Source organism: Chanos chanos, chromosome 5, assembly GCF_902362185.1.
Source record: "Chanos chanos chromosome 5, fChaCha1.1, whole genome shotgun sequence".
In the NCBI taxonomy this organism is placed as follows: domain Eukaryota; kingdom Metazoa; phylum Chordata; class Actinopteri; order Gonorynchiformes; family Chanidae; genus Chanos; species Chanos chanos.
The window spans coordinates 16014216-16028455 of record NC_044499.1 but is presented as its reverse complement, the minus strand read 5'-3'; the positions used below and the strand labels follow the sequence as shown (position 1 = coordinate 16028455).

Sequence of the window (14240 nt, the reverse complement as noted above, 5' to 3'; positions counted from 1 at the left end):
ATTTTCAACAGTCTGTTTCATTTTATTTGCTCAAAATCTTCAACATTCTGTCCCGAAAGAAACCCTCTACTCTTCAAAAGTTCAGACCCTCTCAAGATGTCCTGTGTGGACTTCCAATATTTACAGTGTAAAATAGACAGCCCAAGCTTAAATTTCCATTAGATGTGCTAGCCTGAAAGAAACCAGATAGACTGTCAAATTTACCTCACGGCCCCGGTGACATGCTTTGTGTGAACTGTTTTTTAAAAGGCCCTCTAAGTCTTCACCCCAGCAATAGCTGTCTCGCAGATATATTAACTTATAAACAACTTTAGTTTTTTATTCATCTCAGTGGAAGAACCTGGCAATCTCTAAGTTATATCACAAGACATGTTTTAAATCAATAGAACTCCATAACATGGCAACACTTCTCTCTTAAAACAATGTTTCAGGCCAACCCAGCAACCCCCAGAATATTCACATTGCTCTCTATTTCATTTTTCATAGGCAGCCTGGGTGTATTTGTCGGTGGGTGATTTACCACTCCACAGATACGCATTGCATGCATACACATCAACAGACTCAACAGATTTCAACATGCTTTGTTTGGAGACAGGAACCATTGAACGCACTCAGGATCAGTTTTTGGTTTGTTCATAGATAGATATTTAGATATTTATAGATATTTTCTCATTTCAGCTGCTTTTGGGGGTCAGACCTTAACTTGCACATGTTTTAACATTGCAATGAATAGATCAGGACCTGTTGAGCAGACGTTCTCTTCATACATTATGCAAACACATCTGATATACAGCTGCATGACTCAAAGCTTAGGCAAGATCAAAGGACTATGTCCCTAAAGCTATGCTTCATAAAATTATGCCCTCTTCTGCCTAGGCCAGATACTGGGGGTGAATGCTGAGTCAGGATAAAGCTATTGTTTAAATTAACACACAAACTTGCACAGCTTAAAGGCTTGTTTCAAAGTCCTTATATAATTCTGAAACCTCACAGAGAAAACAGCAATCATAGTAGTATTCAACTTACAGTAGACTTAATAGACCTGTGACCAGATTATTGAACTCATATCTTTCCTTTAGGGTGCAAAGATTACGCATGATTTACTGTTTTATCTATTGCTTTTATTTACTCACTGATAAGATAAAACTGTACCTGAATTGAAACCTGTATATTTCACTGTAGTCTATTATAAGCACATTATCAAAAGAATTTGGCATGAACTTAACTGCTGGTCCACTGGACATTGGACATCTCTAAACATTTTACAACTGTGGCTTGATCTTTGAAAGAGTAGGCTGGTTCCCACAGCTTGAGACAGAGAGAAACTTCAGTATCAGAACAAGTTGGAAATGCTGAGATGCTCACTTTCTGAGCACTGCAGAATGAAGAAGGAGAGACCTGAAGTTCTCAAGAGGTTTAATAAACAGGAAGTGACTACTCCTAAAAAGGCTGCTTAAGACTTCCAAATGTTACACAGGGTTCTACTCACAGAATCAACATCTCTAAGAGGAAAAAGTAAGACCAGGGTACATTTCAATGTTGATGAGTTGAACAGGCAAAGAACACCTCAGGCTAGAAGATGTTAGAGATCACTCTCTCTTAAGACAAAGAGAGTCATTTATGCTTGCAACACAGCACACAAACCACCTCCTCAAATACAATTGTTAGCTTGATATGTAACCACTGATTCAAACTTTGAATCACCTTTAAAGCAGGGCAAACGTCTTATTAACTTCAAAATTTGCCTTGTGATACGTTATGACGTAGCTAGTAGTGTCGCAGGAATCCTTAGAAACTCTGCCTGTTTTCCTCGGATCTCTAACAATAGCTTCCAGTTTAAGCTAATTTTGGTTAAAAGTTAGAAGAATTTCAGATGTCTGGAAACATGCTGTAGTCAATGAGTCCTGTCAAAAGTGGACACTACCTGGGTGTGTGTGCCAAGGTAAAGCGCCTCTGTAGGGTGATGCTCCGGTTCATCATGAGTTTACGAAAGAGCAGGGGGGAGTTACGTGGAGAGCTGCGTGGAGAATCCCGCGGAGACATCTTAGGAGATCCACCAGGAGAACCTCCCTTGGTCTTAGTATTCAGTTTGATGTGGGAGAGTCTATAACTTGTGGGTTTCTCCTCCTCTGAACTCTCAGACAGTACCTCACTCATGATCATGGAGTTCTTGCGTCTTGACACGTGTCAACCTCTGACAGAAAGTTTCAGTGTCTTGTCTTCCCTCAAGGTGTGCTCGCAACTTGTATGTCGCAATGTTTATCCAGACAACATATGTTAAGTGGGAAGTTCAATCATTCTTCGAGAACAGAGCAATATCCCCAACACTTTGCTACGACTGAAAACTCTTATCTTGCTTCAAAGATCACAATCCCAGTTAATGGACCCAGCCATCACGGCAGTGGAATACATCCCTCGTGAACTGACTTTGTTTACATAACTTGGAGGCCTTCCCTCCCACAGACTAAATATGGTTGTCTGATTTACAATGAGCGCACACTATAACAGAACAGCCTCAGTGGCCCCACCTCCTCAATGAAGAGGATTTTTTCAGTGTGCTTGACCACTTAAAACTGCTACGATATGCTGCTCTGACCCAATGTCTCACCATGTAAAAATCACACATTTCCCCACCAGGAAAACAGTCCAACAACCAGAGCTGAACAATTGTGAAGTTAAAAATTTCCTCAGAGAAATCAGTTTGTTTTTCACATGCTCTAGGTTCACCAGTATAAGTCACATGAAGAGCCCTAACTATAAAAAGAAAAGACAGATAAAGTCCAAAAAGAGCAGGGGCAGTGTCACGATGGTTCTCTATCACTAACTTGAAATGCTGCCCTGTAGGCTTTATCAAGGGGCTAAAAGGTTGAGACCTCTAAACACACAAATACACACACAACAATACACACACACACAAAACCTCAAAAGTCCAGATTCATATTATTTGTGAAATAACATACTTCACCTTGACAACGAAGATTCTATATGTACTAAGCTGTGCTCCTACAAGTATATAGTGGATGTTCCCCTTCACATGGGAATTCTTATGATGACTATTCCAGTCATGAGAATGTTGTAGGTTGTTGGAAAAGCGCGCGCACACACACACAAGGCATCCCATCGCCAACAACTAATTTTTTTCCATCTACCCCAGGAAAAATACAATATTTGTGAGGCACAGAAGCAGGTGGAAACCCGGGCTTAATCTACGCTACGTGCATACAAAAATGTCTTGTATTTAATTCACTTGATTCATAATGTGTTCATATTTCAAAAGCAATGCCAGTTTTAACAAAGTCACTTGTATTAAATTAGATTCCATGAGGTGCTCAGGTGGTGCAGCTATAAATGAAAGTGCACAACGTTGTGAGTTCGAATCTCAGTGAGTCTCTAGCTGGGCTGGGTGCTAAGCATTGACAGTGTTCTGGGAGGGTAAGCAGACAATGTACACTTCCCATCATTGTACCTCAGTGACTAATAGCATCTATGCGGGACTTGTAAAGTTGCAGTTGAATCAAGGGGAGATAAACTGGGACTCCACACATGCTACATCTTCATGGAGATGTCTGTAAACTGGGCATGTGAAAAGAAATAGTGCCTGGTTTTGCATGTTTCACCTGCGTCTTCAGTCTTCTACACTGACACGAGGGTTGTACCATGTTAGGGGTTTACAATAGCACAGGACATTGGCAAGTCCAAATTGGGGGAACAGAATTTATGATATACAACATGAGCAATACATTGTTTACAAAACCCCAAATGATCAAATAGAATAACCATTGGTGAAATGCATGATTTTACCTTTTTATGGTTTGAGGAGTTTGTCTATTCTTAATTTACTCTCTTGTACAGACAGCAGTGGGTCATGCACTTAAAAGACAAAGTAACTTCTTATTTCTCAGATCTCACTTGAATGGGGAAACTTGAGATCACAGTTACTGGCAACAGTTACAACTACTGTATCATCTGGCTCCATCTGCTGTCCCAAACATGAACAAGAATTTTTCCTGAACACTTACATCTTCTGTCTTTTGGAATGATAAATTGTCTGAAATGCATGTTTTAAATCACCTCTCTTTAATCGCATACACACACACACACACTGTGAACAGTGAGTAGTGAATTTAAGCTCTGCAGCCTCTGGTCACAAGCCCACTTCTCTAGCCATTAGGCCACTGCTGCCCCCCGTTCCCCGTTCTTTTTCTTCCTCCTCTTCTTTTTCGTCTCGTTATTATTATTGTTGTTGTTGTTTTTATTGCTACCATCTTTGTCCAAACTGGAATGGGAAATGATCTTATTTCATCTGCCGTTGTACTGACAATTCAACAGTAATATAAATCAGAGCTTGTTTTTAAAGAACAGGATAAAAGTCAAAAAGTTTTAGATCTACCTAAAGATGAACTCAAGTGTTCATATAACCTTTAAACACATTCCAGGAACAGGTCTGAGAGATGAAATCAGGTCCTAAAAACTGGACTGTCTTCGTTCTTACCACCACAAGATGATAATCTCGTTAAACACACTACAATTGTAATGCTGACTTAACATGAACTAAGGCATTAAGGTCACAGCTAAAGAAACACAGTTGAACTAAGGAACATCATATATTCCATGTCCTTAAGTATTTTATGGGGGATGTAAGAAGAATGGAGAGGTAATGTTAAAAGGACAGACTTGAAGGAAATGTTCCCCAATATTTGAAGTATTACTGTAGCTCAATGTTTGCAACACTGAGGAAAAAAAATCAATCAAGAGAGCCACCCATGCATGATGATGTCACATACTCATGCAATCTGAATTAGTTTCCTTTACACACAGCATGGCCACTCACAATGGAAACAAATTTAAATTAACATAAGAGGTTACGTTGTTATTTTCAAGACAGAACTAAGAAACTGAAATATTTCTGTAGCAGTACTAGTTTTCAGGAAGTTTAAACATCATTTCTGATATTCAGGAAGTTCAACTGTAACTATTTCAGAATTTGCCTTTTTTTTTTTTGCAGTGAGTTTTCTGATGTATTTCCTTTTTTCTTTCATTCTTTTTTTTTACAAGAAGGCCTACCAGGTATTCGTCAGACAGTCTGCTATTTTTTCCAACCCTTTGACTTCTTCAGTGCAGAAGGTTGCTTTGACTGGTTGCCTGCATAGCCAGCCTTCTTGAGCGGAGTATCGACAGGGCAGACAGGGGAGCTGCAGGATCCCTGAGAAAGATCTTTTTACAGTGCACTTTTCGCTGGGTATGAGTGGTTGCTCCAGCAAGCACTGCTTCTCAGAATCCCACTTCCGCTGGACAGACAGAAAAGATACCACATCCAGTGAAGCGGTTGATTAGATTAACTACAGTAGCAATTTCAAGCAGCTGGTAAGAAAGATAACTGATTACTGAGAGAAGCCTACAGAGTTAAAGCATTAAATATCTGGAGTAAATGAATTTAACAACTGTGTCATTTAAAAAAAAAAACCTAAAGTAAGCTTAGACAAGACAAGCCTACAAAAGCTGTTGTGGCTTGTCTTATCTAACCTCTTTATCAACAGAACAGTAGCACTGAATATTTACAAACAGGATATTACATGTTTCAGTAGTAATATGCAATATATGGTGATTAGAAGGGAAGACAAACTCCAACAATGGCCACCTATAGGGTCAATGTCCAATACTGACACTGTCCAATAGGTTGTGCAAATTTTACCTTCAAACCAGGGGTAAGAGTAGGTGGTGAAGAGTCAATCTGCTTTGAATCAGAATGAAATAAAAATTTTTGGGAGAAGATAATACATATATCCAAAAGAACTTTGGGCCTGTGTCTGATTAATGCCTTAAATCATTGAAAGTTTTATTTGTACATTAAACAGGACAATGTTTCGATCCAACTGGCCTTAATAACAAAGACACGGCTGAGTCAAAGCGCTGTCTTGTTTAGGCTGTAAATAAAACATTTCATGGTGGGGAGAATTAACAAGTGTATATATTTCCCTTCTTTCACAATAAAAGAAAATCATGAACAAAATGAAAAGGTTAAACTCTTTGTTCAGCTTCTTCTCAGGTTCATTTCAATTCAGGCACCTGTCCCTCCTTTCCACATTTTCCTGTTGTATAAATACAGTGACTTTTTAACATTCTCTCTTTGTCAACAGTGGGGTGGAAAAAACAAGTGACCCCAACATACTGAGGCAAAATTTTCCACCATCTGTAGTCATACCATCCAGTTCGCTCTGTCATTGTGAACTATACTGATCTTGCCTGATAATGAATCGCTGATGAGAATCAAGGAGAGGAACAAACAACATACTCCTCTTTTTAAAAATGTGACCAACATGAAACTAGCTAAGCACACCTGAGTGCCAAGACTCACAATTTCATCTCATCACGCAAACTGTGACCATGACAAATTATAAATACATATTTTAAGAGTATATATATATACTCTTAAAATATGTATAAATTAAAAAAAACAAACAAACAAAAGATGTCCAATGCTTATACATACAAGGCTAGAATCTGTGACACCATAAACAATGTCTGTTGATCTTATTGTTGCAAAGGCCTTATTAGGAGAACAGACTTCACTTTTCTGCAGTTAAAGATTTGAATATGGTAACATGGTAACATGTCATTTGGTATAACGCACAAAAGGAAAACCACAGTGACTCACCTCCGACGACCAGAAACTTTTCAAGGAGGAGCATTTCCTCATTTTGTTGACTTGTTGGGTATGAAATTCTGCCAAGTTTACAAAACTTTCAAAGATGTTTGAATACGCGTCTTCTTCTCTCCTCGTAATTCAAGAAATAATCACCCGCAGTCTTCACGTAAACAGACAGGTGTTATGTAGCTTGCGATCAGCACGTTTTTCCCGCCCTCGCGGTGTGAAATTTCATCGCCGATTCAAACGCGCTTAAGACGTTAATAAAACGTTGAATTAACTTATTGGTCATAGCCATATGTCTCTGACAAAGAACCTCCCTCGTCACCAGTTGTTAAAATTTGTTTGAATAATACAAAACGCTGTTTAAATGTGTTGAAAACAAATCTGAAACGTCAGTTTGATCACTATCAGCTGAACGAGACAAATGACCAGTATTAACTGGTCTGTGGTTAATACCACCTAGAGTAATGTGCAAACACGTAAAAATGAGGGACTGACGTAGAACACGTTCGCTACTGTGGAGCATCAGTCAATCTCACTTTAAGATCTCACTCATCCAGTTTCACGAGGGTGAAAAGGCTATCCACGTGCGATATGCCGCGTCTGTTATCGAAGCATTAGAAAATGTACACCCCCTTTAAACATATTTGTCTTTATTGCTTTTACTTATCTGATCATCCTATATATGTGCCTATATGTAAATATACATATTTTATTTATTTTATATTGTCTGTTTAAAGGCCCATTAAAATCTGTTCTAATTCTTATTAAAAATCCAATCCCCATAATAGATCAATAAATAAAATAAAATTAAATTAAATTAAAAAGTTAAGTCAAAGTCAAACTTAAATGGAGGAACTGTGACAGAGATGGCAACACTAAGATGAAACCATAACAAACCATAACTTAAAATACCCAGTATGTTAATTAACAAAATAACATCAAATGCACAAAAGTCCTTGTCCAAATAATACAAGACAAAATATCTTCATAACATTTCTGTATGGCAAATGTCATTTTACATCACACATTTCCACAGATAGTCTCTTGTGCCAATGAGGATTTACTTAAGTATTTAACAAACCTCATAATCTAACACTGGCAATACTTTAGTATCAATGTATGGTACGGTTTCCCATGTTTCAATGGCCAATCAAGCATTCCTTTGTGTCTGGCTCTTCATGTCTTTATTCATCATTCCCCACATGTCCCTCAACAAGGTCCCCTGAAAGAGAACAATATGGAGTGAGAATCAAGAGTGAAACATAAATCATACTTTTCCTACGTGCAAAATTAAGAAGAAAAACTCACAGACCTCATGAAGGAAAACATAAGGAAAATAATATTAATATTTCATTGAACTAGATATGGAGCCTTTACAGTTGACTTCACTGAAATGTCATAGCATTGTTTATCTAGTAGCATCTTTATCAGAGTCAATGACAGCCCTTCAAAAATTCACGATTTCATTAAAAATGTATGCATTTCATCTCTTTACAACAACTATTTACGACTAAATCTTTCAAAATATAAGACATATTAACATTCATGACTGATTCAGCCAAGTCTTTCCTCAGCACGATGAGCCAAGTCAAAGGTTATGTGGAATGAATTTAGCTGTTGCTAACACAGTACAGAAGTAATTCAATTTGTGATGATCAAGAACTTTCAGAAGAGAATGCTCCCCAGTATGTGGTCTCCTCCCTTCAAAGTCCTCATTAGTACTACTATAATTTCACTGTCACTTTAATGACTGCTACATTTACGTAAAACAATGTTTACATTTAAATGTAAAAGAGAGACTGGCAGCTTTTAGGACTTTTATACTAAAAGCTTTATGGTGCAGTCTTTTTTTTCTTTTCTGAAGTTGTGTTAAACAAGATCACAGATATGCTTAAACACCTTTTGGACATGTAAAACAGCTCTGGTTCGACTAGACAATACACTTTAATCACATCAGAATTATGACAAAGGTCAGTATACTCTGGGTTGCATCCCTAATCAAAGTAACAGCATGAACAGCTCAGTAACTGAGGAAATCATAGGCCAGGTCCCTTTTAAAGTAAGCAAAAATAAAGATGACTCTATAAAGAACTTATCCTCCTCTAGCTCCAAAGAGGACTGGTACACAACATCAACAGGTAACATACAGAAAATGCAAGTTCACATTATGAGGCAATAATTGAGACCAAAGCAGGTCAACAGACTGTTACATTTCTTACATGCCACTTTACTAAAGACTTGAGTCATTCTTACTATGTTTTAAATAAGATAAGTAGGTGTCCCATCCCAAGGTGACGATGTTCACATAGAGGACACGGAACTTAGATGGCAGGAAATAGAAGTTGATCATTTGTGCTGCAGGCCAAACACACCAGTCTGCCTAATGGAAGAGAGAGCGTGATAGTAATTAAAGCAGTAATTACACTGTCTGACACATAAAAGAGATAAGGAGATGTAAGCCTTTATAAGTCTATCACGGCATGTTTAAAAGGCCAATTAGTATGTGTCGAAGCCAGAGCAAATACCTTATAGAATTCCCAGAATTTGCCTTTGAACTCTGTCCATCCCTCAGATAAAGAATGGCCCTCTGTTACTCCCATACCTAAAATTTAGACAGACATGCAGCAGGTCTAATTAAGCATACAGAGGACATCCCACAAAGAGACGTGTGAATGCGCTTAGATTTTACATGCTCAGGGCTGTTTTCCCCCAAATATTGTTCATGGTACAATGAGGAGGAACAGTGCATTAACAGAACAACAAAAAAGAGGAATCCGTTGAACTCATTGTCTTACCGAGAAAATACCATGCTCCCATTGATGGCGAGGCAACAAGTTGATCAATAAGAACTTTCTTGGTCACACTGGGCAAAGCGTTACCAACAAAGAACTTGTCAAGCCACAAGTACCAGTAGTGCATGACAGGTCCCATTGAACACCCCACTGCAAACATGCAACCTAGAGAAGTTGTAATTGTTTCAATATTACTCATATTATATTGTCATAATATTACACATAGTGTCCGACTGTTATATTTTATCTTCATTCATATACGTGGGGTACAGTGCTTGTACAGGCTATACCATGGCCAACTAGAGCGATTATTTACCAGTTCGATACCAGTCACGTGTCCTCCCCGGTGCCCTTCTTTGCTCTCTTGTTTGTTGAATGAAATCGCCCGCAGCGAGCATACCCCCACAGCTTACGGTATTTGTGAACAAGAGAAACCTGCCTTTGAAAAAAGGTTTCCAGGAGCCCGCAATACGAACAAGAAATTCTCGACTTAGTCGAGATATCATGGCTTCCGCTGATTAAGCCACTACATTTAGCCTATTAAATGAAATGCCTGAATTGCTTGTTAGTTATTTAGTCCTCTGCATTATCGGTTCATTCATTATATAGATTGCTGTTTGTAGATTAAAGAATCATCTGAATAAATCAGTGCACGAATCAGTTGTGAGATAAGTGAAAGGAATGTGTAGATGGAGCAAACAATCCTTTCTATTTCAAATATTTTTTGAAAGTAGTGAAATTTGTTTAACGTCCACCTTTCTTGAATGAACAGAAATAGTCACATCCGTTTCTTACATTCTATGTAAATACTGTGAAATGGGGAGTCTCTGCGCCTCCCCGACGAAGCGTATACGTAGTACGGCTGTTTAGACACATCAATGCTGCTTTATATTACGCAAAATGCTCTGGCGTCCTGTAGTGGTTGACGCGAGCAATGTCTACGCGACTGTGTGCATATCTAGTTATTTTCTGAAAGCTGTTTTGTTGACATACTTATGAGGGTCAGTTTTCATGATAACGTCATAAGGCAGAGATTGTACATAAAGAGATTCCTCCATTTGTCTTTGTTCAAAAAATAACCAGCCGTTTCTCAGTTCCTCTTTTATGTGGACACAACTGTGATTTTGAAGTCAAATACAGACGTACACAGATACCCACTGTGCATCTGATCTTTACATTATGATATTTTGAAAATATATCATGCTAGTGTCACCATGTCATGGATTTCTGATACAGTGGGCTTATGTTTTGTACGCATAGCCAGGGAAAGAAGTGTACACTGTGTGTGTGTATTGACTTGTTAACTCAGGAAGCACTAGCAAGAGATGAGACAAAGCAATCGAGACAAACCAAGCAAAACCATACATGCACACCTGCTGTAACAGTGCAATTTTATTGTTTTTTAAAAAATCTATTGTGACAATGTAATGTGTCAATTACATAGGCCCATTTAAGTGTTCTTGAAAAGAAACTTGTGGTGGTTTTGGAGTGTAATTGAAAGGGTCAAGATCACATAAAATTTAAAAATCAAGATAAAAAGTGAGCACAAGACTTGAAAGACATATCAAGAGATTGTGCAGTAGAGTGTTGCACAGTGTAGACGTTGTTCTCTATCAGTAACCTATGTCCGGTTTCTTCAGTGCAAGGGAGCAAGCTTCAGGCTTTTCCCCCTACATCAAAAGTAAAACCAGTGAAATCAGCAGACCAGACATATTATTAACAACCAATCCTTTTTGTTGTCCTTCTTTTTGACCTACTGAGCCTACAGGTGATATAGTATGAAATAGGTTAAATCATTCTCTTACCTTGTACAAGCTACATACTAGGTTGAAGAGGGAGGACATGGCTTTGTTCTGAAGGTCGTCTGTGTGGTTCTATAAATGTAATTTCAGTCAATTGTCAGCAACAATAAAACAAGGTAACCAACCTCTGTGTAAAGTGAAAAAGAGGACAATAATTTTGCTCTTACCCCATTGATGGTAATCCAAGGCACATACTTATGGGGAGGCTGCAGAGCATTCGTCCTCTGTGCATTCTCATGCATAAGTTTAATCCCTTGGTCTCCCTTCACACAGGACATGATTGTCTCCCACTTGGTATCCTGAATGAAAATCTCAAAACACTGGCAAGAGAACATATTGAAAAGATGACTGAGATGCTATCCAAGTTATTTAATGATACACTTAAAAAAAACAAAACAAAACTTGGTCTTTCACATCCATTTGTGATAACAACCACAATCATTTTTACAACTGTTCCACTGTTTTTTTTACCCCACAAATTTGAGAATGTGACAACCCAGAGCATCATTTTACACAGAGTCAGAATGAGACTTACAGGCTGGGCTGACTTCAGTACATCAGGGGCAGACTCCATGCAGTTAATAACCAGAAGAGAACGACCTCTCAGAATGTTGAGCATGCATGTCTGAGGAACAATAAATTGTGCAAGATCAGTGATTAATCCTCTACCAAGCTTCAGTACTTGGCAGACCAATTTTGCTATAAAAGTACACTGAGATCTACAACACAAGCTAGATTTTTTTTCTCATCAAATTGAAAATCAAACCAAACTGAAAATAAAAGAAGTCTTTATTGTCTCACCTCAATCATGTTACCTAGACATTCCTCCTCCCCATGTTGACATCTAAACTGGTAGGTTTTGTTAAATATCTCCTGCAGTGGTGGAAATATAACTGTTTGTCTGTGTTGCATGAATTGTAACTGGAAACTGAACTGAGTGCTGAAAGACAAATAGAGAACCTACCTCCGCATTTCCATACGGGACCAGGTCAACAGACATGATATCAGCGAGCATGATGAGAGTGGGGATGAGCTGTTGTGTTAGAAACATTCTACAACCAGGGCACAGAGACTCATAGTAGAGACCGACATTTACACGGTCAGCCACCTTTTGCCTGGTGCTATTCAGGCCAGTGCACGTATCCAAAACCTATTAGAAGATACAGGAGGAAATTTTTTTTTGTAAGTGATAAATTTAACGACGGGGGAAATATGATCCCTTGGGACTGTGCTTTTTTAAAAGAAGAACCGTTTTCCTCATCGCCCACTGAGACTGTATTAATCATCACAGTTACAAAGCCTATAAAATTTGTCTTTGCCCTTCCCCAATAAAACCGTTTGATCAACCACACAGATTTTTTGCAACTTCTTTTTTTCCTTAGGCGTATTAGGTATCATTTTCACTGCTGCATTCAAGCGATACGTTTGACGAAAATCTTAGACTGATCCAGCATAATGAAAAAGCGATTACACAAAGAGAATTTAGGTATTTAAACAACGCGTTTCGACAAGACTAAGATATGTATGCGCTGTTAAATCGGTCGAAAAGGATGAAATATTCAGTTTGTACTTCAAATCCGACTTAAAGCGAAAAACTTACCCCACACTCCACTGCAATTTCTTTAGTGGAACACCACTGCCAAGGAGCATACTTGCAAGGCACGGACCTTCCATTACACACCTGTACGGCTACACAAAGACCAAAACATAATTGTAAAACCGCTTTCAAGAGATTCATTGTTGCAGACTTTACACACTACTGCAACTTCCTTATAGAGGAGTCCTACTCATACCTTCCCTTCAAATTCTCTTCCTCTTGAACGGACTAGGTTTAAGAAATATGATTGGTCGAACAGTCACATGGCTACTCGTCATAAAAATCTGGCTAAACAGTAATTTCTAAAACTGCACCTCAGCAGCGATTCTAAATTGTAACTATTAACCTGTATCACGAGTTCGATATGCGATGACATCCCAGCGGAAAGCACCCTCCTCTCTTATCTCATAACATCGAACCGCTGGGTTCCACAGAGTCTGTGAGCATAACTTCAGGACTAGAGTAACTTTAAGGCCCCGGTTCGTGATCATGTCCGTAAATATCGTTATAATTAAGAGAGGTGATTTTGAAGCTGCTCCATTGTGGCGGTAACTACAATATACAGCAAAATTAATGATATTTTGAAAGTGATGTTCATTTTACAATCGATCTAACACTTAAGTCAAGAGGAAAGTTTTAATGTTAATTATAGATGGTGTAGGAGTTATTGCCAGTTAAGTCATAAAAGACTGGTTTTGCAACGTGCACCTGACATGGCATTGATAAGAAGGTTGTTTCCCTTAGTCACATGTTTAAAGCGAGCAGATCTTGGCCTGTCGGGGTTTTTTTTTTTTGCGTCCCAGGAAAAAGTGGAGGCACACTTGCCACATATAATGTGCCATTTTTTGTTGCACTTTGCAGTATCATTAGAAATTAGTCCTGTTCTCTATGCGTTTCTATGCGTGTGAGTGTGTGTGTCTGTAATTTGTGAGGGCGGTCCCCCTCCAAAATAAACTTGACACAAAGGTTTTACTGACAATATGATGTCGTGTTCAGTATCTTATACAGGCAATAAAGAGAATTCATTTTTTGTTTTTTTGTTATTGATTGCCAGAGGGTCACAACAGCTTAGCCTTAAGGGTCATGGTATAAGAGCAGTATTAGTGAACGCATGTGTCAAAGTTCAAGTTTGAATCACATGGGAGCATCCAGACTTTCACATGAATAGTGTATTCCAACTGCTACTGAGTTTAACCATACAGAGACTCTGAATTTCAAACTCTAAGAACAGGGTTTCAGACAAAATTCAAAACACAGAACACAAAGATTCATTAGATTCATTATCTTTTTATTATCTTAAAAATAATTTCATCTACCTAATAAAGAGCCATATCTTCGTACTGCTTGTGTACCTGTCAGAGACAAACAACACTGATGCAAACTGTACACTGAACAAA

The 14240-nt window shown here is 38.4% G+C and overlaps 2 protein-coding genes across 2 annotated transcripts; both read right to left on the bottom strand.

Moving 5' to 3' along the window:
* Nucleotides 1-7836: 7836 nt before the first annotated feature.
* mpv17l2 (MPV17 mitochondrial inner membrane protein like 2) lies at nt 7837-9950 on the bottom strand. The gene is made up of 5 exons (XM_030774702.1): nt 9761-9950; nt 9448-9609; nt 9178-9254; nt 8891-9032; nt 7837-7874 (listed from the first exon to the last, which is right to left on the bottom strand). Exons 1-5 carry the CDS (start codon nt 9948-9950, stop codon nt 7837-7839), a joined length of 609 nt encoding a protein of 202 aa, XP_030630562.1.
* Nucleotides 9951-10821: 871 nt separating this feature from the next.
* ifi30a (IFI30 lysosomal thiol reductase a) lies at nt 10822-12984 on the bottom strand. Its single transcript, XM_030774701.1, has 7 exons — nt 12847-12984; nt 12211-12396; nt 12048-12119; nt 11782-11871; nt 11414-11566; nt 11250-11318; nt 10822-11114 (listed from the first exon to the last, which is right to left on the bottom strand). Exons 1-7 carry the CDS (start codon nt 12982-12984, stop codon nt 11058-11060), a joined length of 765 nt encoding a protein of 254 aa, XP_030630561.1. The 3' UTR covers nt 10822-11057.
* Between the last annotated feature and the right edge of the window lie 1256 nt (nt 12985-14240).